The sequence below is a fragment of the Jaculus jaculus genome, chromosome 4, assembly GCF_020740685.1.
Source record: "Jaculus jaculus isolate mJacJac1 chromosome 4, mJacJac1.mat.Y.cur, whole genome shotgun sequence".
Taxonomy (NCBI): domain Eukaryota; kingdom Metazoa; phylum Chordata; class Mammalia; order Rodentia; family Dipodidae; genus Jaculus; species Jaculus jaculus.
In genome coordinates this window covers 162,524,425-162,539,953 of record NC_059105.1, presented here as the reverse complement: position 1 = coordinate 162,539,953, position 15,529 = coordinate 162,524,425, and the positions used below count along the sequence as shown (strand labels likewise).

Below are 15,529 nucleotides of genomic sequence, written 5' to 3'. Positions count from 1 at the left end.
TAGGTCCTGGGGATTCAAACTTGGGTCCTTTGGCTTTGCAGGCAAGCGCCTTAACCACTAAACCATCCCTCCAGCCCTGAGCAACCGTTTCATCAACAGTATTATCCTTGCCATTTGGTGAGTGAAAAGAAGTATGAGAGCAAGCCCCTTTTGTCAGTCTTAAGACAGCAGGCTGTTTTGCCTTGGAGAGAGAGGAAGAGGGCCGCCACCTTGCATAGCTAATAAGGAGCTAAGGTACATGCTGTAGTAATTACCTTCTCGCTGCTGGGACAAAACATTGCCCAAAAACAGCCAACTGGAACAAAGGGTTGATTTCTGTTTACAGTCTCAAGGGGAAGCTTTGTCACAGCAGGGGAAGGCTGAGCATCACTTCTTGCCACAGTAGCAAGAGAGTGACCTGAGCTCTGGCAATGGGAAAGCTAGGCTATCACACCCCCAAAACCACGCCCCCCCCCAGGTGGCACACCTTCTCCAGCAAGCCTCCACCTCCCAAACTGCCACCAGCTGGAGACCAAGCAGGAGTGTTTGGAAGACATCCGATTCAAACCACCACGGTACACCTGAATTGCCTGGTTGGGGGAGGGGGTGTGCTCCATTTCCCAGAATGTACAGGTGGAGAACGAGTCCCTCCCAAGCATCCTGGGAAGGATCGTCTCATGCATTTTCTTTGTGCTTTCTACCAAATCAGGTATACCATACTCCAAGGTATACCACCCTATAAAATAGACCCCAAAGCCAAATGCTTGATTAAAAAAAAAAAAACAGGGGAGTTCAGATCTCTTCCCTTTAGCGACCATCCCCAGAGTGATAGCTGCCAAAATGAAGTTCAATCCCTTTGTGACTTCTGACCGAAGCAAGAACCGTAAAAGGCATTTCAATGCACCTTCCCACATCCGGAGGAAGATTATGTCTTCCCCACTTTCCAAAGAGCTGAGACAGAAGTACAGTGTTCGTTCCATGCCTATCCTAAAGGATGATGAAGTTCAGGTGGTATGAGGACACTATAAAGGTCAGCAGATTGGCAGAGTAGTCCAGGTGTACAGGAAGAAATATGTCATCTACATTGAACGGGTACAGAGGGAAAAGGCTAATGGCACAACTGTCCATGTGGGCATCCACCCAGCAAGGTGGTGATCACCAGGCTAAAACTGGATAAAGATCGCAAGAAGATCCTGGAACGGAAAGCCAAATCTCGCCCAGTAGGAAAGGAGAAGGGCAAGTACAAGGAGGAAACACTTGAGAAGACGCAGGAGTGGAGCCGTCTTGTGTACAGCTTTCCCTGAGCACTTAAGATTCGATGATCCTGGCCATCAAAAAAAAAAAAAAAAAAAAAAAAAAAAACAAAAACAGGGATAGAGAAATGGTCAGTGGTTAAGGCACTTTCATGAAAAGCCTAACTATCGGAGTTCAGTTCCCCAGTACCTACGTAAAGCCAGATGCACCACATGGCATATGCACCCGGAATTTGTTTGCGGTGGCTACAGGTCCTGGTTTGCCGTTCTCTCCCTCTTGCTTTCTCTCTCTGTCTCACGTGGTGGCACACATCTTTAATCCCAGCACTCAGGAAGCTGAATTAGGAGGATTACTGTGAGTTTGAGACCAGCCTGAGACTACAGAGTGAATTCCAGGTCAGCCCGGGCTGCAGTGAAACCCTACCTTAAAAAAAAAAAAAAAAAGCCAAGTCCAAATGAAACCAGCAAGTACTGCCAACTTGCCTCCGATTGATCATGAAGGTATGCCACGTCTGAGCCCTGGACGCTCAGTGGGATCCCTGCGGAGGAAAGGTCCTTTGTGTATCCCACAAGTTAAGAGTTTCACTCTGAGCTTCATGAAGTCTCATGGCTAGGTGGAACTACAACAGGACTTGCCTCTGTGGTGACCTCTAGTGGTGGCTAGGGCTGCCCCTCCCCCAAAGCAGCCAAGCTAGAGGCGGGCCAAAACACCTGCCTTCCTGTGCAGTGATCACCAACGCCATCCCCTAGGCGACGCTCTCCCCAGCCACAGGGAGAGAGATCCCACGGCAGCTCTGCTTTCTCATCCTCCCATTTTGCATCTCCAGCATCTTTCACTTCACCTGTACATGTTCTGGCCAGGTGACCACCAGTCGGGAGCACGCAGGACTGGGGTCAATGTCTGTAATGCTTATTACTCTTTGAAAAAAACAGTATCTTTGAAAAGGCCAGTATCTTTGAAAAGCCAGGACTACTGAATTTACTGTGTGCTTGTGACTTCCAAGTTAAAAGAGCTTCGCCTGTGTCCTGAGAGAACAGGTATTTACTCTGACTCCTAAAATCCTAGCTCAGCCACTTAGGGCATTCCTGGGCAGGTGAGAGTCAGTTTCAACATCCATTTGACAAAAGAAATTCTAAAACTATGAGTATTTTTACCAGGCATGGTGGTGCATGTCTTTAATCCCAGCACTCGGGAGGCAGAGGTAGGAGGATCGCCATGAGTTCAAGGCCACCCTGAGACTCCATAGTGAATTCCAGGTCAGCCTGAGCTAAAGTGAGACCTTAGCTCGAAAAACTTAAAAGAAAAAAAAAAGTATTTCATAACTGAGAACATGCTTAGTGATGGCTTAGTGGTTAAGGCATTTGCCTGCAAAGCCAGAGGATCCCAGTTAAGTTCTCCAGTTGTACAAGGTGGCACATGCATCTGGAGTTCGTTTGCAGTGGCTGGAGGCCCTGGCACACCCATTCTCTCTCTCTCTCTCTCTCTTAAACAAATAAATAAAATATATATATATTTTTTTAAAAAGTCCCCTTGAGAGGTTGAGGCAGAATCATGAGTGAAAGCCAGCCTGGACTATATAACGAAATCCTGTCTTTAAAAACAAAAACAAAAAAAAAAAAAAACCGATAAAATAAGGAACTGGGAATTGATTAATTGGTAAAGTGTTTGCCACGCAAGCATACCCGGATTTGGATCCCCAACATCTGCAACCACCTGTAATCCCAGCACTGAGGAGGCAGAGACAGGCAGGAGGACAGAACTTGATGGCTGGCTGGTCTAGCTGAAATGGTAAGCTCCAGATTCCATGAGAGACCCCATCTCAAAAAAACAAGGTGAACTCGGGGAAGATGACTCAGTGGTAAACGGCAATTGCTTGCCAAGCCTGCTGGCCCAGGTTCAATTCCCTAGTGACCACATAAAGCTGGGCACAAATGTGGCTTGTGCATTTGGAACGTTTGCAGTAGCAAGAGCCTTGGCATGCCCATATACACATAAGAAAGGAAGGAAGGAAGGAAAAATAAAAGAGGAAGGGAGGGAAGGAAGAAAGAAAGGAGGGAGAGAGGGAAGGAAGGGAGGGAGGAAAGGGAAGGAAGGAAAGAAGAAAGGAGGGAGAGAGGGAAGGAAGGAAAGAGAGAGGGAAGGAAGGGAGAAAGGGAAGGGAAAGAAGGAAAAAAGGAGGGAGAGAGGGAAGGAAGGAAGGGAGAAAAGGAAGGGAAGGGAGAAAAGGAAGGGAAGGGTAGAAGGAGGGAGGGAAGGAGAGAAGGAAGGAAGGAGGGGAGGAGGAAAGGAAGGAAAACACCTGACATTGACCTCTTAACGTGTGTGTGTGCACCAGCAAACACACATATTAACACTTACACACATATGCACACAGTCTACGAACACATACGCATGCAATGAAAACTGTCCCCTTGAAATGACAATTTAAACTAACCTCCGCGGCTTGGCTGTCTTAGGAGAAAGCTTTCCAGTAAGTCAAAGAAGTGGAAGTCGATCTTCAACCTGGGGCGCTCTGGCTCCGACTCCAAGTCCAAGCTGAGCAGGAACGGGAGTGTCTTCGTGAGAGGACAGAGGCTCTCGGGTAAGAGTGCGCAGCCGCCTGTCCACCGACGCACCTTCACTTTCCGACCTCTGCTTCCTCGGTCCTTGACTCAACCACTTCAATTCACTAGCCCCGAAAGAGAACTTATAAGTCTACGAGATGGGGAGGGGATCTTTCGAAATAATAATAGGGGCTAGAGAGATGGTTAGAGAGTGGTTAAAGGCACTTTCTTGCAAAACCTGATGGCCTGGGGTTTGATTCCCCAGTACCCATGTGAAGCCAGTTGCAAAAAGTGGTAATGCATCTGGAGTTCATTTACAGTGTGAGCCCATTCTCATTCTCTCTTTTTCTCTCTCTCTGTCTCTCTCCCTCTCTCTCTGTCCTTGCAAGTAAATAATGAACAAAAATTTAAAAGGGGGGCTGGAGGGATGGCTTAGTGGTTAAGGCGTTTGCCTGCAAAACCAAAGGACCCAGGTTCGATTCCCTAGAACCCACATTAGCCAGATGCACAAGGGGGCGCACATGTCTGGAGTTCGTTGACAGTGGCTGGAGGCCCTGGTGCACCCATTCTTTCCCTCTCTCTCTCTCTCTCTCTCTGTTTTTCTCTCTCTTTGTCTCTTTCTCTCTCTCCTCTCCTTTCTCTGTCAAATAAATAAATAAATAATTTTTTTTTAAAATAGGGCTGGAGATATGGCTGAGCAAATCTTGATTAGATTATAGTTTGAAATAAAAGAGCTACAAAAGGCAATTTTAGGAATAAACAAGAAAAATATACACATTGGCTATTAGATAATATTAAGGAATTATAAATTTTATAGTATGCTAATGATTTCTAGGAGGCACAGGCTAAAGCTGACATATTGAAGGTTCGATTCCCCAGGACCCACGTTAGCCAGATGCACAAGGGGGTGCACGCGTCTGGAGTTCATTTGCAGTGGCTGGAAGCCCTGGCGTGCCCATTCTCTCTCTCTCTCTCTCTCTCTCTGCCTTTCTCTCTGTGTCTGTCGCTCTCAAATAAATTAATTAATTAATAAAGATACACTGATGTGTATGTCCACTCTTCTTTTTTTAATTTTTTGTTCATTTTTTATTAATTTATTTGAGAGTGACAGAGAGAGAGAAAGAGACAGAGAGAGAGAGATTGAGAACGGGCTTGCCAGGGCCTCCAGCCACTGCAAACGAACTCCAGACGCATGCGCCCCCTTGTGCATCTGGCTAATGTGGGCCCTGGGGAACCGAGCCTCGAACCGGGGTCCTGAGGCTTCACAGGCAAGCGCTTAACCGCTAAGCCATCTCTCCAGCCCATGTCCACTCTTCTTAGAGAGCAGTGGAGGTTCTCTCTGGAGCCTAGTGGTTTCCTACTGTAGGGAATCTGGCTTGGTTCCCAGAGCCAGATACAAGCTCACCCCCCACACACACTGAGCGGGTCTTTTGATCAATCTGTGAGCAGTTGGTTACCTACACCAGCTGTGTGTCACTATTGCACAAGTGTATAGTTCTTTTCTTTAAATATTTTTTTTAATTTTATTTATTTATTTATTTGAGAGCGACAGACACAGAGAGAAAGACAGATAGAGGGAGAGAGAGAGAATGGGTGCGCCAGGGCTTCCAGCCTCTGCAAACGAACTCCAGACGCGTGCACCCCCTTGTGCATCTGGCTAACGTGGGACCTGGGGAACCGAGCCTTGAACCGGGGTCCTTAGGCTTCACAGGCAAGGGTTTAACCGCTAAGCCGTCTCTCCAGCCTGCTTTATGTTTCTTTTTAAATCAACTAATTTTTTTTAAATTAATTAATTTATTTATTTATTTGAGAGCAACAGACACAGAGAGAAAGACAGATAGAGGGAGAGAGAGAGAATGGGTGCGCCAGGGCTTCCAGCCTCTGCAAACGAACTCCAGACGCGTGCACCCCCTTGTGCATCTGGCTAACGTGGGACCTGGGGAACCGAGCCTCGAACCAGGGTCCTTAGGTTTCACAGGCAAGCGCTTAACCGCTAAGCCATCTCTCCAGCCCAAAATATTTTTATTTATTTGAGAGAGGGAGAAAGGGAGAAAGAGGCACAGAGAGAGAGAGAGAGAATGGGCATGCCAGGACCTCTAGCCACTGCAAATGAACTCCAGACACATGCACCACCTTGTGCATCTGGCTTAAGTGGGTACTAGGAAATTGAATCTGGGTCCTTAGGCTTCACATGTAAGTGCTTTAGCCACTAAGCCATCTCGCCAGCCCCAAGTGTATGCTTTTTACTCGGCTGCTTGATTTTGTAACTGGCAGGATCTCCCGTTTAACCAATCACTGGGCACCTGTTACTCTGCAGCCGCTCTCACAGCACTTTCCAGCATTATGAGGGCTAGCAGGGAGGGAACTGGATTCCTTCGAGAGGTAACTTTTTAAGAAAATATTTTATTTGTTTATTTGCAGAGAAAGAGTGTGTGTGTGTGCACGCGCCAGGGTCTCTAGCCATTGCAAACACACTCCAGATGCATGTACCAGTTTGTGCATCTGGCTTTACATGGGTACTAAGGAATCAAACCCCAGTCATTTGGCATTGTAAGGCAAACGCCTTAACCACTAAGCCATCTCTCCAGCCCTTTCTCTTTCTTTCTTTTGTTTTTAAATTTTTGTGTTTGTTTTTATTTATTTATTTGTGAGCGACAGAGAGAGAAAGAGGCAGATAGAGAGAGAGAGAATGGGCGCGCCAGGGCCTCCAGCCACTGCAAACGAACTCAAACTCCAGATGCGTGCACCCCCTTGTGCATCTGGCTAACGTGGGTCCTGGGGAATCGAGCCTTGAACTGGGGTCCTTAGGCTTCACAGGCGAGCGCTTAACCACTAAGCCATCTCTCCAGTGCACTTTCTTTCTTTTTTTTTAATATTGTATTTATTTACTTATTTATCTATTTATTTGAGAGGAGAGAGAGAAAGTTTTCGGTTTTTTAAGAAAAGGTCTTGCTTTAGCCCAAGCTGACCTGGAATTCACTGTGTAGTCTCAGGGTGGCCTCGAACTCACAGCAAGTAATGGGATTAAAGGTAGCTGCCACACATCTGACATGTCTAAGGATTTTTCTCAAACCCAGTGCATGCCAAGGGTAAAAAAAAAAAAAAAAAAAATACCCTGGCTGGATTTGATTTTTTAAAATTATTTTTATTTTATTTATTTGAGAGAGAGAGAGAGAAAAAGGCAGATAGAGAGAGAATTGGAATGCCAGGGCCTTCAGCTACTATAAACGAAGCCATCTCTCCAGCCCTGGACTTGCTATTTTTTAAATATGCACGTGTAAAAAGGAAATCTGTGGATTAACATATGCAAATTATAAATTACAAATTTCCCCAACTAAGGGCATTTTTTTTATATCCATATCTATTTTTTTTTTAATTTTTATTTATTTATTTGAGAGCGACAGACACAGAGAGAAAGACAGATAGAGGAAGAGAGAGAGAATGTGCGCACCAGGGCTTCCAGCCTCTGCAAACGAACTCCAGACACGTGCGCCCCCTTGTGCATCTGGCTGACGTGGGACCTGGGGAACCGAGCCTTGAACCGGGGTCCTTAGGCTTCACAGGCGAGCGCTTAACCGCTAAGCCGTCTCTCCAGCCCCGTATCTATTTATTTGACAGGAAGAGGGAGAACAAACTATGGGCACACCAGGCCTCTTGCTGCCGTAAACACATTCCCGACCCATGTTCTACTTTGACCATCTGGCTTTACATGAGCACTAGGGAAGTGAACCCAGGCTGGAGGGCTTTACAAGCAAGCACCTTTAACCACTGAGCCATCTTCCCAGACCTGCTCAGAATATTTCATACTTTTAATTGTTACTTGTTTATGAAGAGGGAGAGACAGCATGGGCGTGCCAAGGCCTCTTGCCTCTAAACATGAACTCCAGATGCATGCACCATGTTGTATATGTGGCTTTTCATGGCTACTGGGGGAAATCAAACTCAGGCCAGCGGGCTTTATAAGCAAGTGCCTTTAACAACAGAGCCATCTCTCCAGCCCCTAAGGGCATTTTATCTTTTTGTATGTTTGTTTGTTTTTATTTATTTATTTGAGAATGACAGGCAGAGAAAGAGACAGAGAGAGAGAGAGAGAGAGAGAATGGGTGCGCCAGGGCTTCCAGCCACTGCAAACGAACTCCAGACGCGTGCGCCCCCTTGTGCATCTGGCTAACGTGGGTCCTGGGGAATTGAGCCTCGAACCGGGGTCCTTAGGCTTCACAGGCAAGCGCTTAACCGCTAAGCCATCTCTCCAGCCCCTAAGGGCATTTTAAAAATTGGTCCATCATGAATAGTACTGGTTGTGTTAGATTGGCAATGGGGAAAAGGCACACTTAAGTATATTTTAGAAAACTGAACAGAGATTTAAGAAAAAAAAAAAACCTGAAATAGTAGATACTGGCATTTGAATGATTCATTTAATGTTCTCTGTATCATATCAAGATAACCTACTCTGAGCAGAGAAATCCCAAGCCACGGGCCACTGGCCATTCTAGGCATTACCTGAGCGAAGCAGTGACAAGAAGTGGCACAGGGCTGGAGAGATGGATTAGTGGTTAAGCGCTTGCCTGTGAAGCCTAAGGACCCGGGTTCGAGGCTCGGTTCCCCAGGTCCCACGTTAGCCAGATGCACAAGGGGGCGCACGCGTCTGGAGTTCGTTTGCAGTGGCTGGAAGCCCTGGCGCGCCCATTCTCTCTCTCTCTCTGCCTCTTTCTTTCTCTGTCTGTCACTTTCAAATAAGTAAAAATGAAAAAATAAAAAAAATAAGAAGAAGTGGCACAGAGGTTAGGAGAAAACCAAGGGGTGAAGATACACCTTAGGAGGCCAGACTGACATCGGAGAGAGAAACATGTCGTCTAAGTATAGGCCTGAGCCAAGGGGTCCTGAGCCCTTAGTTACTGCAAAGGAAAGGAGCCAACGAATGCTTGGGGACGTGGCTGAAACCCACAGCACTGCGGTGACTCTCATGTGTAGCCTGGCTCCTCTGTAGCACATGACTTTGTAGGGAGGGAGGGAGACAGCGGAGAGGTAGATGAGAGAGACTCTGAGTCGCCTGGTCACCGCCCCCTCATGTCATCACGTGGAAACTGGGCAAAGGAGAGAGAAAACAGAGGTGAATACAGACCTCGGATGCCAGCCAGGCAGTTGTAGGATAATGAATCAGTTTCAAATTTATAGAAATAGGCCTGGGAAGATGTTCAGTGGTTGAACGTGCTTGCTTGCAAAACTTGATGGCCCAGGTTCGGTTTGCCAGTTCCCATGTGTTGTAGTCAGGTCCACATTGCAGGCAGAAATCGCCCAGCCAAGAGCAGCTTGTTGGCGGGGGGTGGGGGGTGAATATTTTGGCTTACAGACTCAAGGGGAAGCTCCATGATGGCAGGGGAAAATGATGGCATGAGTAGAGGGTGGACATCACCTCCTGATCAACATCAGGTGGACAACAGCAACAGGAGAATGTGCCAAACACTGGCAAGGGGACACTGGCTGTAACACCCATAAGCCCGCCCCCAACAATAAACTGCCTCCAGGAGGCGTTAATTCCCAAATCTCCATCAACTGGGAACCTAGCATTCAGAACACCTAAGTTTATGGGGGACACCTGAATCAAACCACACCAAGTAAAGTTGGATGCCCAAAGTGGGGCGAAAGTCTGGAGTTTGTTTGCAGCAGAGGCAAGAGGCCCTGACATTTCCTTTGTCTCTCTCATAAATAACCTTTTCCTTTTCTCTTTTTTTTTCTCCAAGTATAATTTTTATTTTTCAAAAACAGAGAGGGGAGACAAGAGAATAGGTGTGCCAGGGTGCCACTTGGTGCTTCTGACCTTATGTGTGTGCTGGGTATTGAGCCTCGAACTCATAGCAATCCTCCTACCTCTGCCTCCTGAGTGCTGGGATTAACAATGTGTAACACCACACCAGTTTGAATAATTTTTGTAGTTAAATGGGCTCAGGACTTCTCATCTGCATCTGACAAGATTATAATTTACCTTTATCTGTAAAATATTGACAAAATTTCATCTACCAATGTCCTGTTTTTAGAAGGTCATTCCCAATTAGCAATATAGGTTCATCTAGAATGGAGTGGGGAGATGTTTTCTAAAGGTGACACATTGTAACACTTGAAAATTATTCCTGGAAATTTTCCTCCTGTGAGTATAGCCTGACCTATTGTTCCGAATGCGCCTCTTAATATGGCTTCAGTGGGGCTATTTTTTCTTTCGTTTTCAGTGGAAAAGGCTACCATCCGACCCGCGAAAAGCATGGACTCACTGTGTTCAGTGCCTGTAGAAGGTAAGACTTGACAGCCAGTTTCAGAACTGGGGAGTGGAGCGCACCCCAGATTTACTGCCTCGCCTCTCACCTGAGGACATGATCACACATGCTCACCCAGCCCCAAATCCATCCCTGATCCACCCCAAACTCCAAGGCTTCTCTATTATAACGTCATCCGCTCTACCCCAGGGCTAGGACCTTCCTCTTTCTCAAGCCTTTCTCCAACATGACATCTACTGTGTGTCCAGTTGCACATGAATTGACACATCCACCCATGAAAGAACCATGAAACCACATTTATTTTCATCGCTCTAGCCTTAATGGCCAAATTTCAGGCATCCCTCCCTTGAATTTCTTTTTAATTTTTTTTTTTTTTAATATTTGTATTGGGCTGGAGAAATGGCTCAGTGGTTAAGGTGCTTGCCTGCAAAGCCCAAGGACCCAGGTTCAAATTCCCAGGGTCCCACGAAAGCCCGCTGAGCACCTGCGGTTCATTCAGATGCCATGCCCTTTCTAGAATGCTGCCCACACCTGCCCAGGTATCCCCATACCTGCAGCTGTGTGCGCCCCCCCTCACACACACACATCGGGGGAGAGAGGGGGGGGGGGCTGCTGCTGCTGCTCCCGGTGAATGGCTCGTTCTTTTCCACACTAGGAAAAGAAAACAAAGGGAATTTCAACCGGACAGTCAATACCGGTGGGTTTTTCATACCGGCCACCAAAATGCACGCGCCGGGCACGGGCAGCTCCTGCGACCTCAGCAAGCAGGAGGGCGGCGATTGGGGCGCGGAGGGGACGCCCGCGGGGGCGGAGGGGGGCTTCGACGCGAGCCCCCCGCAGGGAGGGCAGGGGCGGCCCCCTCCCGAGCAGCTGAAGGTGTTCCGCGCCGTGGTGGTCGAGGACCCCGAGAGCAGCAGCGGCGAGCAGCCGGCCCCGAAGATGCTGGGGATGTTCTACACGTCGAGCGAAGGGCCCCCGGGCAAGTCGGGGTTCGGCGGCGGCGGCGGCGGCCACCTGTTCCCGGTGGAGGCGTCCCCGCGGCACCCGCGCAAGGCGCTCAACATCTCCGAGCCCTTCGCCGTGTGGGTGCCGCTGCGCGTGTCCGCCGTCATCAGCGCCAACAGCACCCCGTGCAGGACGCCCCCCAAGGAGCCGCAGTCCCTCTCCAGCCTGGACGAGCTCGCTCTGCAGGGCTCGGAGAGCGCAGGAGGAGGAGGGGGCTGGCCCGAAGAGAAGCCCCCAGGAGCTGAGCCCTCTGCAGGTAACGTACTGGGGTGGGCCCCGGGGATGGGGGTGGGGTGGGGGGGGTTAGGGAGGCTCCTCCCATCGCCCCAGAGATCGGAGCAGCCGGGCTTCGAACCGGCTTCAGTAAGGTTCTGCAAGGGCAGTTAAGACTTGAGAGATGGCTGCGCTTGGGAGGGCTAAAGGCCAGAAATGGGCTGGCTTGCAGAGCCGGGCTCGCTCTGGTCCTCTTTGGCTGTGTGACCTTCAGGTGTGATTTGTTTTGGTTTTTCGAGGCAGGGTCTCACCCTAGCGCAGGCTGACCTGGAGGGCACTCTGTAGTCACTCAGGGTGGCCTCGAACTCACGGCGATCCTCCTACGGCTGCCTCCAGAGTGCTGGGATGAAAGGCGTGCGCCACAGAATACAGATCCACAGAGCTGAAATTCAGGGTTCAGCTCTTCCACACTCCATTCTTTCTTTCTCTTTTATTTTTAGAGATAGTGAGAGACAGAGAGGGGAGAGAGAGAATTGGTGCACCCAGGACCTCAGCCACTGTCATTGGACTCCAGAACGCTTGCACCATCTAGTGGGCATGTGTGACCTTGCACTTGTTTCACCTTTCTGCGTCTGGCTAACGTGGGATCTGGAGAATCGAGCATGGGTCCTTAGGTTTCTCAGGCAAGCGCCTTAGCTGCTAAGCCGTCTCTCCAGCCTTCCATTCTTTCTTTATCCATTCCTCATTCCCACCTCCTATCTGAGAGCATCAAATACAAGAAAGTTGGCTTGGGTCATATGCCCAACTTTGGCCAGTCCCTGTTAATGGCAATTAGGGTTGTAAGATGGGCCAAGTGTGAGCCTCTGGGCTGTCTGTAAAGAGGGGCATGTTGGGGCTGGAGAGATGGCTTAGCAGTTAAGCGCTTGCCTGTGAAGCCTAAGGGCCCCAGTTTGAGGCTTGATTCCCCAGGACCCACGTTAGCCAGATGCACAAGAGAGCACATGTGTCTGGAGTTCGTTTGCAGTGGCTAGAGACCCTGGTGTGCCCAATCTCTCTCCCTATCTATCTATCTATCTATCTATCTATCTATCTATCTATCTGCCTCTTCCTCTCTCTGTCATTCTCAAATAAGTAAACAACAAAAAAATTTTAAGATTAAAAAAATGCAGAGTATTTTTGTTAGGAAGGGTTGTTTGATTAAGGATGAGCCATCTACAAGGAAAAAAAGAGAGAGAGAGAGAAAACCCTAAACCAAAGATAGCTGATGGTCAAACCAGCATTGTTTTATTTCCATTAACATCCAACGTTTTTAGCATCTGCTGTGTTGTGGGGCTTGCTTTTCTTTCCTACAGGTATTATCTTCTCACAACAGCCCTCTGAGGTATAGGTAGCTTTTATTAACCTCATAGGTTTAGAGATAGATAGGGAATTTTCCTTAAAACTCACAAGGAAGTAGAAAAGGCGCATTTTAATGCAAACGTTAAAAATCCATGCTCCCTCGTGTGTTTACCGTGAGCTGTGTTGAGACATAATCTCTTTCGCCAAGTGAGCTCAAAATTGGGAAGGCAAACAGGCTGATTGAAGTGTGGCAGAGAGCCACCCTATAGAAGTGGCATCAGAGCCCTGCTCCAGCTTTTTGGCATTAGAAAGGACTTAGATACCCAAGTGTAATGACGGAAGCATTCAGAAAAGACTTAGAGGGCATGATGCCTCCCAGCGGAGCTCCAGGTTAGGAGGGGTGACCTTCAGGCAGGTCTTCACAGACGGTGGGGTTTCTCCGTGCAGAAGTGACGAGAAAGGACATTCTGGCTGAGAAACAGCTGAATGTTGCGAACCCTAATCAAGCTGGCCCAGATCCCAGATTTGCCACTTTTGGGGCAGTGTGACTGCTCATTTCTTATCTAAAGTCAGAACAGGCTCCTCTAGCAAAGGCTGTGGTGTAATCCCAGTGAGAGACTGTGTTATCCATCCGTGGTCTGGCTCATAGACAATGCCCATGAACAATAGTCAGCTCCTCCTCCCCTTCTTCTTTAGGGTGCAGACACGGATGAGCAGAAGCTCAAGGGGCAGCAAGTGACAACCAGAGAATGGTCCATGGGTGCTGTGGGTGGATTAGGGTGCGGAGTACGGAAGAAAATGAAGCCTTAGAGGAAAATAAGTTTTTATTCATTTATTTATTCATTCTTTTTATTTTTATTTTTGAGAGAAAAAGAGAGGGAAGGAGGGAACCAGCAGAGCCTCAGCCCCTGCAATCAAACTAGATTCTTGTGCCGCCTAGTGGGCATGTGCACCTGTGCACTTGCCTCACCTTTGTGAGTCTGCCTTATGTGGGATCTGGAGAGTTGAACGTAGGTCCTTTGGCTTTACAGACAAGCGCCTTAACCACCAAGCCATCTCTCGGGCCGTAGTGGGGCATGGAGTTTGAGGGCCATCACTAAGTGAAAAAACTACACAGCAAAGAAAAGCACATATCATATGCCATGCTTCATGCAGTGAGGTGAACTGTATAAAAATATACACAGCTCCAGTACCTGCTCAAACATGAAAAATAAACTATGGCAGAAAGAACAGAATTTGGAACTTCATTGAGAACCACTATACCGGATGATCCCTGAGATCAGAGGTCAAGATACTGTCAGGAGAAAAGAGTTGGAAAAGGTAATGAGGGCTGGAGAGATGGCTTAGTGGTTAAAGTGCTTGCTTGCAAAACCAAAGGACCCAGGTTCAATTCCCCAGGAGCCATGTAAGCCAGATGCACAAGGTGGCACATGCATCTGGAGTTCATTTGCAGTGGCTGGAGGCCCTGGGGTGCCCATTCTCTCTCTTTCTTTTTTTTATTTTTATTTTTAATTTTTATTAGCATTTTCCATGATTATAAAAAAAAATATCCCATGGTAATTCCCTCCCTCCCCCCCCCCCACACTTTCCCCTTAACCAACACAAGATTTAAACAGGGCAAACATCAAACTCTGTAGCTCCAAGTCCAACAACTCTAGTCAGTGACAAATCTCCAAGTCTGATAATTCTAACCAGCAACAACTCTCTGGAGTTCCAATTCCACTCCGCCAGTTAGGCCACTCACAGTCCTGAAAAACTTCATCTGGAGTTGGCAGCTCTCCTTAGCAGCCATCTCATGGTCCTGGCATCTCCACTGGGTCTCCACTGCAACCCATGTTCCATCCTCATGGCTCCATCAGGTTCTCTCTCTTTCTATCTTCCTCTTTCTCTCTCTCTCTTAATATTTTTTTTCTTCCGAGGTAGGGTCTCCCTGTAGCCCAGGCTGACCTGGAATTCACTATGTAGTCTCAGGGTGGCTTTGGACTCACTGTGATCCTCCTATCTCTACCTCCTGAGTGCTGGGATTAAAGGCATGAGCCACCATGCCCGGCTCTCTTAATATTTTTATTGCCAGGCATGGTGGCACACACCTTTTTGTTGTTGTTGTTTATTTTTATTAATTTATTGAGAAAGACAGTCAGACAAAGAGGCAAATAGATAGAAAGAATGGGCACACCAGGGCTTCCAGCCACTGCAAATGATCTCCAGATACGTGCGCCCCCTTGTGCATCTGGCTAACGTGGTTCCTGGGGAATCGAGCCTCGAACCAGGGTCCTTAGGCTTCACAGGCAAGCGCTTAACTGCTAAGCCATCTCTCCAGCCCTTTCTCTCTCCTCTCTCTCTCTCTTAAATAAATATCTGGGGGAAAAAAATTTTAAGCTAGGCGTGGTGGTACACACCTTTAATCCCAGCACTTGGGAAGCAGAGGTAGGAGGATCACCATAAATTCGAGGCCACCCTGAGAGTACATAGTGAATTCCAGGTCAGCCTGGACCAGAGTGAGACCCTACCTCGAAAACCAAAAAACATAAAACAAAAGAAAATTGGTTTGTTTTTTTTTTTTAAATATTTTATTTATTTATTTGAGAGCGACAGACACAGAGAGAAAGACAGATAGAGGGAGGGAGAGAATGGGCGCGCCAGGGCTTCCAGCCTCTGCAAACGAACTCCAGACGCGTGCGCCCCCTTGTGCATATGGCTAACGTGGGACCTGGGGAACCGAGCCTTGAACCGGGGTCCTTAGGCTTCATAGGCAAGTGCTTAACCGCTAAGCCATCTCTCCAGCCCAGTTTTTTTTTTTTTTAAGTCAATGAGTTTGGAGACTTCCTCCATCATTGTGAAGCAGGGTCAGGAACTACAGCAGCAGTGGTGCTGGGAACTGGCCTTTGAAATGAACGCTTTGTACTGATCACTGACGTCCTTGTTCCA

At 47.9% G+C, this 15,529-nt stretch overlaps 1 protein-coding gene across 1 annotated transcript in view; it reads left to right on the top strand.

Annotated features, from left to right (window-relative positions):
- The window catches only part of Arhgap31 (Rho GTPase activating protein 31), a 157,329-nt gene that overhangs the window by 130,396 nt on the left and 11,404 nt on the right, over positions 1-15,529 (top strand). The window contains exons 8-10 of the mRNA XM_045147052.1: positions 3,690-3,814; positions 10,001-10,063; positions 10,701-11,306. Of these exons, the coding sequence (XP_045002987.1) occupies positions 3,690-3,814; positions 10,001-10,063; positions 10,701-11,306 (794 nt within the window). The remainder of the gene's footprint in view (positions 1-3,689; positions 3,815-10,000; positions 10,064-10,700; positions 11,307-15,529) is intronic.